Source organism: Scyliorhinus torazame, chromosome 9 (genome assembly GCF_047496885.1).
Source record: "Scyliorhinus torazame isolate Kashiwa2021f chromosome 9, sScyTor2.1, whole genome shotgun sequence".
Lineage (NCBI taxonomy): Eukaryota > Metazoa > Chordata > Chondrichthyes > Carcharhiniformes > Scyliorhinidae > Scyliorhinus > Scyliorhinus torazame.
The window spans coordinates 164,764,992-164,777,807 of NC_092715.1; the positions used below are offsets into that span (position 1 = coordinate 164,764,992).

The 12,816-nt window shown below is 47.4% G+C and overlaps 1 protein-coding gene across 5 annotated transcripts in view; it reads left to right on the top strand.

Moving 5' to 3' along the window:
- Positions 1-12,816, top strand: part of aopep (aminopeptidase O (putative)) — a 480,514-nt gene that overhangs the window by 418,323 nt on the left and 49,375 nt on the right. For all 5 annotated transcript variants that reach the window (XM_072516725.1, XM_072516724.1, XM_072516723.1 and 2 more), the window contains one exon: positions 232-348. In XM_072516725.1, the coding sequence (XP_072372826.1) occupies positions 232-348 (117 nt within the window). The remainder of the gene's footprint in view (positions 1-231; positions 349-12,816) is intronic.

Consider the following 12,816-nt stretch of genomic DNA (forward strand, 5'->3'; position numbering starts at 1 on the left):
CAAATTCAATGTATATACTGTACACAGAAATGTAAATGCTCATCAGAAACAAATTTAAAGTTTACTTATAGTAAGTTTGAAATGTGAAATTTGTAAAATATAAATGGCTGAATGGTATGTTTGTTTTATGACTTGGAAATTACAATGCACATCATATTTATACATATATAAACAGACATTGCCCTTTTCTTTAGAAATAGCTGTTCTCTCATTGTACTTTACTAATTTCAGCTCCTGCCAGACCAGTTGGTTTTGCTCCTGGAATTGCTGTTTGCAGTGAAGTCCTTGTCTTCCCGAACACTACAGTGGTTACAGAAGCATTATTGCCTCAGAGAGCAGGATGCAGAGGTAATTCATTTGCTGGCCCACTGAACTGTTTTGTCAACACTTGATAAACTATGCCAGAGGGAAAATATGCAGTTCAAATGCTTAAACAGCAGCTGTATATTCATTTAAGCCAGAGCAGTCAAAATGCACTGTAAGTAATCAACTCCCCTGTTTTTTAACCTAATGGAGATTAAATTTATGAAGTCCGCAATTTTGTTGGCAGGGGAAATAAATTTCTATCTGACTTGTACAAAAGCTTTATTTGATATAGTTTGAAAACTTATGTTTCTAGTAGTGCTTCATGAGTTATGGTCCACTTAAAAACCATTTACAAATGTTCATGCAGCAACCTTGTTTTCAGTGTGCAGATAGTTCACTCTGTTATCTTTCATTTGGGGAATAAAACCTAGTTTTTTCCAAAAGCAGATCAGATCAGTTATTGATTAATAAATTGTAATGCCCAGTAAAGGCGTGCATATTTGTTATTTTAAACATGGATGGTGTTCAGTATCTAATTTTCTGGAACTGCCTTTTCTTTGTATAAATGGACATTAAAGGTTGATAAGATGGCTGCTGAGGGTCAAATTACTTTTGCAATTTCTGCACAGACTCAGAAATATCTCAAGTCTCCGGAAAGTTCAGATTAAAATGACCATGGATGAAATGCCTCCTTTAAATGCACGTACCAAAATGAAATGAAATTAAAATCGCTTATTGTCACAAGTAGGCTTCAAATGAAATTACTGTGAAAAGCCCCTAGTCACCACATTCCGGCGCCTGTTCGGGGAGCTGGTACGGGAAATGAACCCGTGCTGCTGGCCTGCCTTGGTCTGCTTTAAAAGCCAGCTATTTAGCCCTGTGCTAAACCAGCCCCTAATATGAAATAATTTGTGGAATTCACACCTCCTATTGCTTGTGATCTTAACCAAAATTTATAATTTATGGACTCCTCAACTCACTGTCTCTGAACCTGACACTTAACAGAGAGACCTGTGGAGCAAGCAGTTAAATCATAAGTAGGCATGAATGCCATCATCCATCTCTTATTTTGTAGCAGTGGCTTTGGACTGTAAACCGTTATGGGTGGACGATAAAAGTATTGATCATTTGGTCACCTGATAAAAACTGTCATCAGACAATTAGTTTTACTTACTCCAAGTGCAACAAAAGGTAGACTGCAGACAACACAGCAAAAAAACAGAAGTAGCAGCAATGACAGCAACATCTATGCCTTAAGTCTGAAGACTGCAACATCTTAAGATCTCCAAGCCTGTTCTTTTTCAAGTACAGAAAACTGACCCCCTAGTAATGAGACTGTAAGCAACTAACTTGATGACCTGATGCAAAATCCACCTGTGAGGGAATCCTGCAATGACTTTGATATGCAACATTGGTTATTGAATTCACCTAGATTTACTTCAAATGGAAGAAACCCCTTCTTCACCAGATCTGCACCGAGACAAGCCAATCACATGACTTATGAACAATTCCTTTGTAACTTTTAAAAGTACACTATCCTCCTTAACTATGATGTGGAGATGCCGGCGTTGGACTGGGGTGAGCACAGTAAGAAGTCTTACAACACCAGGTTAAAGTCCAACAGGTTTGTTCAAACACTAGCTTTCGGAGCACTGCTCCTTCCTCAGGTGAACCCTGACTATATTTGGATATACAATAACTATATTTAGCAACGGGTGTGTGTGTTAATATTGAAATAGTGCTGCAATAGAATACATACTTTATGTTGGTAATTAATAAGCACAGCTGTCCCCAATTGGAAAAGGATTAGGGAATTATCGCAAGAGTATATAAACAAGTTCATCCTGGGTGCCTGGGAAGAACTGGTATAGTCTGTAAGTTTACTTTGCTGTCTTGGAAACCAACTTGTTTTAAGGTACAGGTTAGCTTCAAACTCATTCTTCCTTAACTTATAATTTTTGGAATTAACATGGTAACAGAGGATGAACATTTAAAATTTTTTAATATATTTATTCTCCTTTTTCACATTTTCTCCTGAATTTACACCCACCAACAATAAACATTAAATCAGCAACAGATATGTCAATCCTCATAACAATAACAATGATCCCATCCTCCCACCAACCCCCAAACATCAGCCCGCATGTTTACATAAACAAATGACAAAAATAAATCAGGGATTACCCATAGTCATCCTTAATATACACAGCCCCCCCCCCAACCCTCCCACCCACCACCCCCCCAACTAATGTTCAATGTTATCCTGTTCTTGAAAGTGCATAATAAATAGTGCCCATTACTTGTAGAACCCCTCCGAGCTTCCTCTCAGTTCAAACTTAACCTTCTCAAGGGTCAAGTATTCCAACAGGTCCCCCCACCACCCCAGGGCACTGGGTGGAGAGGCTGCTCTCCATCCCAGCAGGATCCGCCTTCGGGGGATCAACGAGGCGAAGGCTATGATATCTGCCTCCGCACCCGTTGCCAACCCTGGCTGGTCCGACACCCCGAATATGGCCTCCCGGGTCCAGTTTCACACCGCAACGTTCACACACACCTTCTACTCCTTCAAAGAATCGGCTCATCCTCGCCCTCGTGAGGTGCGCCCTATATACCACCTTCAGCCCCAACCTCGCACATGAGGTGGAGGCATTTACTCTCCGGAGCACCTCTCACCAGACCCCCTCCTCTATAACCTCTCCCAGCTCTTCCTCCCACTTTGTTTTGATCACTTCCAGTGGTGCCTTATTCTCTTCCAGAATAGCTCCGTACACTGCTGACACTGCCCCCTTCTCCAGTGCCCTTGTCGTCAGCACCTCCGCCAGCAATGTGGAGGCCGATTCCTCCGGGAAGCTCTCTAGCTCCTTCCTGGCAAAATCCCGAACCTGCATGTATCTAAACACTTCTCCCTGCTCCAGCCCATGCTTCGCTTCCAGCTCCCTCAATCCTGCAAACCGACCCCGAAGAAACAAATCTTTTAGCGTCTTAATCCCCTTCTCTTCCCATTTCCGAAAACTTCCATCCCACCTCCCTGGCTCAAATCTGTGGTTCCCCCGAATCGGCATTTCCCTTGACCCTGCCGCCAACCCGAAGTGTTGACGAAACTGCCTCCAGATTTTGAATGGAGCTATTATTACCGGACTCCCTGAGTATTTCCCCGGAGCTATCGGGTGCGGCGCTGTTGCTAGTGCTTTCAGCCCCGATCCCCTGTACAAACCCTCTTCCATTCTGACCCACTGGGAATCAACGCCTCTGACCCAGCTCCGCACCTTCTCCACATTCGCCACCCAGTAGTAGTACATCAGGTTCGGGAGACCCAAACCCCCTGCTTGCCTTCCCCTCTGTAGCAGCACCTTTCTCACTCTGGCCACCTTCCCTCCCTATATGAACGAGGTAATCCTTCCCTCAATCTCCCTGAAAAAAGACTTTGGCAGGAAAATCGGTAGGCATTGAAAAATAAACCGAAATCGTGGCAACACATTCATTTTAACCGCCTGTACCCGACCCGCCAGTGACAGAGGAAGACCATCCCAGATTGGCTTTCACTCTCCCCACCAAACTAGTGATGTTGTACCTATGAAGCCTACAGAGGATGAACCTTGGCTGTTGAATAAGAAGCTTTTGTCTCTATCTTCTGAAACGAAAAATACTCCCGCTGTCAGAAGCAGGATGCAAGATCTCAGGCTTTGACTATCCACCGGTATTGTTTTTTGGAGGCGGAACCATATCAGCAAAGGAAAATGAAGTTGAGACGTATACGCGAGTTACTTTGTTACCCCAAAAGAAGCAAGGTTTGGTTTAGGCTTTGTCATTACCAACAAAAGGTAAGATTAGGAGTAAAGAATTTTCAGAATTGGATGTAGATGACTTGGATACCGAAGATGGATTATTCCTTCTATTACAGTTTTTGTATTAGTTTTACAACAAGGATGGTTTATTGGAAGCATATGAAGCATGGTCAAGCTTTGATAAGATTTAAGGAAACAGTCCATGGAGGAATGTAAAATTAACTTGGGTAAATGATATAAGAGACTGAAAAAGTTTAACCTTGAATGTCCAGGATGATGGGCAAGCATGATAGGCCATGGACTAGGAAAGTCGAGTACGAGATTAGAAAATAAGGAAGCATAGCCCTAGTTACAGCAATGAGTCGAGTGCTGAATCCCGGATGAGGAAATGTTCATGCATGGTGGATAGGGCCTCTGACGGGGCAAGTAAAGGATCTGACAGTAGGAGCCAAGATAGACTGAAACAGGAAAGTAGGGGTTGCAGTCTGACTAGACGACATAGGGATTTGAAGAATGCTTAGCTGATAAAGAAATCAGTGTGGACTCATCCACACCTGGAAGGTAATTTGGAAATTTTTCTTGGCCCTTTTGCCAACATTTTCATGGGAATGTAAGGTGATCGATATAAAAGCTGCATTTCTGCAGAGGCATCACCTCCAGAAGAAAGTGTTTCTCCAACCTCATTAGGAGGCGCAAGAGATGGGGGGGAAACTTTGGAAGTTGAATAAGTATGTATGTGGTTTAAACAGTGCTTCTAGAGTGTGGTACTTTTCAGTTCGGTCAGTAGTGTTAAAGTTGGGTTGTCTCAGATCCTGCCATATTTTACTGGTACCATAGCAGGAAACTGGCAGGCATCTTCTTGATGCACATTGATAACATCCTATGGGGTGGCACTAGTGAGTTTCAAAACAGAGTTGTAAATGTGATTTGGACTGACTTTAAGGTTTGGAGTCAGGCTAATGGGACCACTAAATATATTGGATTAGAGATTAAATAGTTTAGGTCTGAGGTTACTTTGCACCAGAAATCGCATTGAGAAACTGTAATCACTATTGCAGTCGGTCGGGCTTGGTCTTTGCAAAAAGATGCTTCCAAAGATGATACGGAGCAGCTGCGAAGCCTGGTTGGGCAATTAAACTTGCTGAGCACTCAAACCGGGGTGGGCGGGGATGCAGGTTTTGATGATCTTGAACTGATTACTATAATGATACATCCCAAGGTTCAGGATATCTTATGGGAGAACAAGACATTTCAAAAAAATTAAAGGTGGAGAAACATGTACTCCAGTTTCCATCTTCGGATGCTGCAAAGAATGTGAAACTGATTGTGTTCAGTGATGCATCTCACGCAAACCTTGTTGATGGGTTTTCAAGTGCAGTGGGTTTTATAATATTTCTTGTGGCCAGCAATGTTTCCTTTTGGCACCAACCCCACCTCCACCTCAAAACCACAACTGGGGACACTGCTGCAGCCACAGTCTATCCTGTGGAGGAGTTTCCCCTCCACAATGGTGGCCTGACAGCTGTGGCCACTTTCATTTTTAAACTTCCTAAAGTCCTTAGAGGTTGTCTCCATCTTCTGACGCTTTCTTGTTCTCCCATTTACATCGGCAGCGCCCACCTCTTCTGATGGGTGCTGGAGCACTTGGCTGCACCAATTGACTCTCCTGGCTGTGGAGCCTGACCACATTTTTAAAATCGGATTGTACTCCCGGAGGCAGTTTCTTTAAAGGTCACCTCCTCAAAAATCTCCCTTGGGATCCTACCACTTGCATTTCAAGGTTCCTTTGCCGCATTTCAATCCGATGGCTAGATGAGAGCCCACGGATGAAATTCCAGCCCACTCTTAACAGATATTGTCAGCAAATTTGGAAATAAGCTAGTTCTGAAAGGCATTGGGCTGGGTTCTTCGGCCTCGCCCGCCGCAAGATCGCCTCGGGCGGAATGGGGATCATGTAGAGGTCCATGGGGTGGGAATGTCTGGTCGCCGACTGAGTGCGGCCAGAGAATTCCGCCCATTCTCTTTTTCATTCTTGGGATGTAAGGATGACATTTATAACCCTTTTGATTCAATTGAGTGGGTTGCTACTTTCAAGAGTAGTTAAGAGTCAACAACATTGGTGTGGGGTTGAAGTCACCTACGTGTTATAACTGGATAAGGATGGCATATTTTTTTCCCTGAGCATGGTAGTGCACTATTTGTTTTTTTCACGATAATCAGATTGTTTCTACTTTAACAACTTTTTATTTACATTTTTTGTTAACTGAATTAAAATTCTTAACTGGCATAGTGGGATTTGAACTCGTTATTTTCTGGATTTGTATTCAAGGCCTCTGGATTACTGCCCAGCAACAACAACACTAACCTTTTGGGAATGGGAAATAGAGGAAATCATGGGAGCTGCAATATTCAAATATAGTTCAGGTCTTGTATTTATCCTTCTGCAGGAGTTTCCCTCCTTCCACACACCCTTATATGTTTCATTTCATGGGTAATCCAGAACAAGAGGGTGCCATCTTCAAATAAGGGCTCGGTAACCCAGGAATGAAATCATGAACAGCTTTTCACACATTGGGTAGTAGGAATCTAGAAATCTCCCCAAAGCATTGTGGATACTCGGTCAATTGGAATTTTCAAGAGTCAACACATTTTTATTAGGTAAAGGTATCAACGTATATTGATCAAAGATTTGCCGATGGGACTTCCGGTTGCGGCGATGCACTGCTATGCCGCACGTTTCGGCAGCTCCCGTTCTAACGGACTTTTGGGCTCTTTTTGGGAGCCCCAACGGAAATTCTTTCGGACCAAACCCAGTGTGGGGTGACGAAGTAAGGAGTCCCCCCTGGTGTGTATGGAAAGGATCGGTGGTAGTGGCCAGATTGCGAAGGATCCTTTGGAGCAGCGGCAGAGAAGAGAAGGAAGAAGCAAGATGGCGACAGATGGAGCCCAGACGACATGGGGCCCGGACCAGCAGGAATTCCTCCGACGGTGTGTGGAGGAATTAAAGAAGGAGATGCTGGCGCCGATGTTATTGGCAATCGAAGGGCTAAAAGAAATGCAAAAGGCCCAGGCGATAGAGCTCCGTGGGGTGAAGGCGAAGGCAGCGGAGAACGAGGATGAGATTCTGGGCCTAGCTGTAAAAATAGAGACGCACGAAGCGCTACATAAGAGGTGTATCGAAAGGCTCGAAGTCCTGGAGAACAGCTCGAGGAGAAAGAACCTCCGGATTCTGGGTCTCCACGAGGGAGTGGAGGGAGCTGACGTTGGGGCTTATGTGAACACGATGCTCCATTCGCTAATGGGAGCTGAGGCCCCCTCGGGCCCCCTGGAGGTGGAAGGGGCTCACCGGGTCCTTGCGAGGAGACCAAAGGCTGGAGAACCACCAAGGGCGATAGTGGTGAGATTTCACCGCTTCACCGACAGAGAGGCTGTTTTGAGCTGGGCCAAGAAGGTACGGAGTAGCAGGTGGGAGAATGCGGTGATACGAGTGTATCAGGACTGGAGCGCGGAGGTGGCGAGAAGGAGAGCGAGTTTTAATCGGGCCAAGGCGGTACTTCACAAGAAGAAAATAAAGTTTGGGATGCTGCAGCCGGCGCGATTACTACTTTGAAACGTCGGACGAGGCATGGACCTTCATCCAAGAAGAGAAATTGGACCAAAACTGAGGGACTGATGCTGTGGGGGAGATGATGTTGATGTACAGAAATGTAAATTGGGGAATGGGAGGTTCACAGTATCGGGACGATAGACGGGGTTTTTTCTCTTCTTGACGGGGGGACACTGAGAAATGTGGGTGCCGGTGGAAAAAGTGACTGAGGTGGGGAATGGGGGAGCTGCGCCGTAGGGGGCGGGGCCGGGGCCGATCCAGGAAAGCGCTTTTTTTTCCCCCGCGCTAGGGAGATGATGGCGGGAAGATAGGCGCAAGGAGGATGAGAGTCACACACACGGGGTCAAGGAGAGAGCGGGGGAAGCCGGGGTCAGTTGGAGTCAGCTGACTTTCAGAAGCATCATGGGGGGAGTAACCATGCTAGATGGGGATCTAGCGGGGTGAGGGGGGGGGTCAACTGGGTTGCTGCTGTTGGGAGCGAGAGGGAGCTGGCAAGGGAAGAGGTGGTCGGGACGGGAGTGCGCCGCCTGGGGGACGGGTGGGTGCGTGGGACCTGGACGTGGGACTGGCCTAGAATAGGGGATGGCTAGTCGGCGGGTGGCCCCCCAATCCGCTGATCACGTGAAATGTGAGAGGCCTAAATGGGCCGATTAAGAGGGCCCGAGTGTTCGCGCACTTAAAAGGACTGAAGGCAGACGTGGTCATGCTTCAGGAGTCGCATCTGAAGGTGGTGGATCAGGTTAGGTTAAGGAAAGGATGGGTGGGACAGGTGTTCCACTCAGGGTTGGACGCAAAAAATAGAGGGGTGGCGATATTGGTGGGGAAACGGGTGTCGTTCGAGGCTAGGAATATAGTGGTGGACAACGGTGGTAGATATGTGATGGTGAGTGGTAGATTGCAGGGAAAGCAGGTCGTGCTGGTAAATGTATGTGCCCCGAATTGGGACGACGCAGGATTTATGAAGTGGATGCTGGGACGTATCCCGGACCTGGAGGTAGGAAGCCGGGTAATGGGGGGACATTTCAATACTATGCTGGATCCAGGGTTAGATCGGTCTAGATCCAGGACCGGAAGAAGGCCAGCAGAGGCCAAGGTGCTCAGGGGGTTTATGGAGCAAATGGGGGGAGTGAATCCGTGGAGATTTGCCAGGCCGTTGGCCAAAGAGTTTTCCTTTTTCTCCCATGTTCATAAGGTATACTCCCGGATAGATTTCTTTGTTTTGAGCAGGGCACTGATTTCTAGGGTGGCAGGAACGGAGTATTCGGCCATAGCCGTTTCAGACCATGCCCCGCACTGGGTGGATCTGGAACTAGGAGAGGAGAGGGAACAGCGCCCACTCTGGCGACTGGATGTGGGGCTATTGGCGGATGAGGGGGTCTGTGGAAGGGTGCGGGGATGTATTGAGAGGTACCTGGAGGCCAATGATGATGGTGAGGTCCAGGTGGGGGTAGTATGGGAAGCGCTGAAGGCAGTGGTTAGGGGAGAGTTGATCTCCATTAGGGCATACAAGGAGAAAAAAGAGGGCAAAGAAAGGGAGAGATTAGTGGGGGAGATTTTGAGTGTGGATAAACGATATGCGGAGGCCCCGGACGAAGGACTATATAGAGAGAGGCGAAGACTTCAGACGGAGTTTGACCTGCTGACCACAGGGAAGGCAGAGGCACAGTGGAGGAAGGCACAGGGGCTGAGATACGAATATGGGGAAAAGGCGAGCCGGCTGCTGGCCCAACAGCTTCGTAAGAGGATAGCGGTGAGGGAAATAGGGGGAGTTAGGGATGAAACGGGAACTACGGAGCAGAGTGCAGGGAAGGTAAATGAGGTGTTTAAGACCTTTTATGAGAGGCTATATAGGTCCCAACCCCCGGAGGGAAAAGAGGGGATGCAACAGTTTTTGGACCAGCTGAGGTTCCCGAGGGTGGAGGAGCAGGAGGTGGCAGGTCTGGGGGCACCAATCGGGGTGGATGAGGTGACTAAGGGGCTGGGGAACATGCAGGCAGGGAAGGCCCCGGGACCAGACGCGTTCCCGGTAGAATTTTACAGGAATATGTGGACCTGTTGGCCCCGCTGCTGGCGAGAAGACTCTACCCCCGACAATGTCGGAGGCGACGATATCATTAATCCTGAAGCGAGATAAAGATCCGCTGCAATGTGGGTCATATAGGCCTATCTCGCTCCTGAATGTAGACGCCAAGTTTCTCGCAAAAGTGCTAGCGTCGAGGATTGTGTCCCGGGGGTGGTGCATGAAGACCAGACAGGGTTTGTAAAGGGGAGACAATTGAATGTCAACGTGCAACGGCTGTTGGGGGTGATAATGATGCCCCCAGCGGAGGGGGAGGCAGAGATAGTGGCAGCGATGGATGCAGAGAAGGCATCCGATAGGGTAGAGTGGGAGTATTTATGTGAGGTGTTGAGGTTTGGGTTCGGGGAGGGGTTTGTCAGTTGGGTCAAACTCCTCTATGGGGCCCCAGTGGCAAGTGTAGTCACAAATCGGCAGAGATCGGAGTATTTTCGGTTACATAGGGGAACAAGGCAGGGGTGCCCCCTGTCCCCATTACTGTTCGCGCTGGCAATTGAACCACTGGCCATAGCGTTGAGAGACTCTAGGAAATGGAGGGGGGTGGTTAGAGGGGGAGAGGAACACCGAGTGTCACTCTACGCAGATGACCTACTGCTGTATGTGGCGGATCCTGTGGAGGGGATGACAGAGGTTATGCAGATATTGAGGGAGTTTGGAGATTTTTCGGGATATAGGCTTAATATGGGAAAGAGTGAGCTTTTCGTAGTACACCCCGGGGACCAGGGAAGAGGGATAGACGGCCTGCCGTGAAGGAGAGCGGAAAGGAGTTTCCGATATCTGGGGATTCAGGTAGCCAGGAGCTGGGGAAATTTACACAAACTCAATCTGACGCAGCTGGTGGAGCAGATGGAGGAGGATTTCAAGAGGTGGGATATGCTGCCGCTCTCACTGGCGGGCAGAGTGCAAGCGGTCAAGGTGATGGTCCTCCCAAGGTTTCTTTTTGTGTTTCAATGTCTCCCCATTTTGATCACTAAAGCCTTTTTTAAGAAAATAGATTGGAGTGTGATGAGTTTTGTGTGGGCAGGGAAGACCCCAAGGGTAAGGAGGGGGTTCCTGCAGAGCAGCAAGGACAGAGGGGGACTGGCGTTGAAGAATCTGGAGGATTATTACTGGGTCGCCAATGTGGCGATGGTTCGCAAGTGGATGAGTGAGTGAGAGGGGGTGGCGTGGAAGAGGCTGGAGATGGCGTCCTGTAAAGGAACGAGCCTAAAGTCGTTGGTTACGGCGCCGCTACCGCTCTCCCCGAAAAGGTACACCATGAACCCAGTGGTGGTGGCAACCTTAAGGATCTGGGGGCAATGGAGGCGACATAGGGGTTTGACGGGTGCCTCGGTGTGGTCCCCGATCAGGAACAACCATAGGTTTGTCCCAGGAAGGATGGACAGAGGGTTCCAGAGCTGGCATCGGGCAGGAATTAGGAGACACAGAGATTTGTTTATTGACGGGATGTTCGCGAGCCTGGGAGTGCTGGAGGAAAAGTATGAGTTGCCCCTGGGAATATCTTTAGATACATGCAAGTGAGGGCGTTTACGAGGCAACAGGTGAAGGAATTTCTGCTGCTCCCGACACAGGGGATCCAGAACAGAGTGATTTCCGGGGTATGGATTGGGGAGGGCAAAGTGTCCGAAATATATCAGGAGATGAGAGACGAGGGGGAGGCGCTGGTAGAGGAGCTGAAGGGAAAATGGGAAGAAGAGCTGGGGGAGGAGATTGAGGAGGGTCTGTGGGCGGATGCCCTAAGTAGGGTAAATTCCTCTTCCTCGTGTGCCAAGCTTAGCCTGATACAATTCAAGGTTCTACACAGAGCACACATGATGGGAGCAAGGCTGAGCAGGTTCTTCGGAGTGGAGGACAGGTGCGGGAGGTGCTTGGGAAGCCCGGCGAACCACACACATATGTTTTGGTCGTGTCCGGCACTGGATGAGTACTGGAGGGGAGTGGCAAGAGTGATTTCAAAGGTGGTGAAGGTCTGGGTCAAGCCAGGATGGGGGTTAGCTATATTTGGGGTAGCGGAAGAGCCGGGAATGCAGGAGGCGAAAGAGGCCGATATTCTGGCCTTTGCGTCCCTGGTAGCCCGGCGAAGGATCTTATTCATGTGGAAGGAAGTGAAACCCCCCCGGCGTGGAGGCCTGGATAAACGATATGGCAGGGTTCATAAAACTGGGACGGATTAAGTTTGCGTTGAGAGGATCGGTTCAGGGGTTCTCCAGGCGGTGGCAACAATTCCTCGACTATCTCGCGGAACGTTAAGGGAAAATAGATCGTCAGCAGCAGTCCAGAGGAGTGGGGGGGGGGGGGGGGGAGCACTATTTTTTGTTACTTTGTTAGTTCACTATTTTATTTAAATAATGTTACTTATTAGGTATTGTGTTATTTTTTTATGTTGATTTGTAAGGTGGAAAAATTGTGTTTGAAAACTTTAATAAAATATATTTTTTTTAAAAAGAAGATTTGCAGACGGAGCTGAGGTACAGGTTCTGATCTAATCGAATAGTCGAACAGGCTCACAGCTGAACCACATACTCCTGCTTCCATGACAAAATTGTAATTGGTATTCCTTTTGCTTATCAAATTTTCGGTCAGGGTTACACCCAAGAGTAATGGAGTGAGGACATGGAGGGGAATTGTTTTCGCACTTAAACCAGTTGAGCAATCTGGATCATTTGGAACTGACAGGTTGCAGAAGTCTTCGGGGACATGAGCAACATCTTTTTATTATTTTGACAGAGAGGAAGCGTATTTTTTTCAGTTGAGGCAGTTAATTGATACTTAGTTGAGAATATCAGACCCTAGTACATTTTGGCAAATCGTGGTAACGTTTCCATGATATTCCATCCTTTGATCCCATCTGCAATTTCCAGTTCTAACGTTCTAAGAGCATTCAAAATATTTTAAAGAGTCAAGTTTTTACAAGATCTTTTAGTTTAATTATCTAACGTTGTTTCCCATACGTGGGCCACATTTGTGCACATTACAGAAGGTGGACCAAATGTGTCCTATCTTCACAAAAATGCCAACCTAGGAAATTTTACAAATCCCAC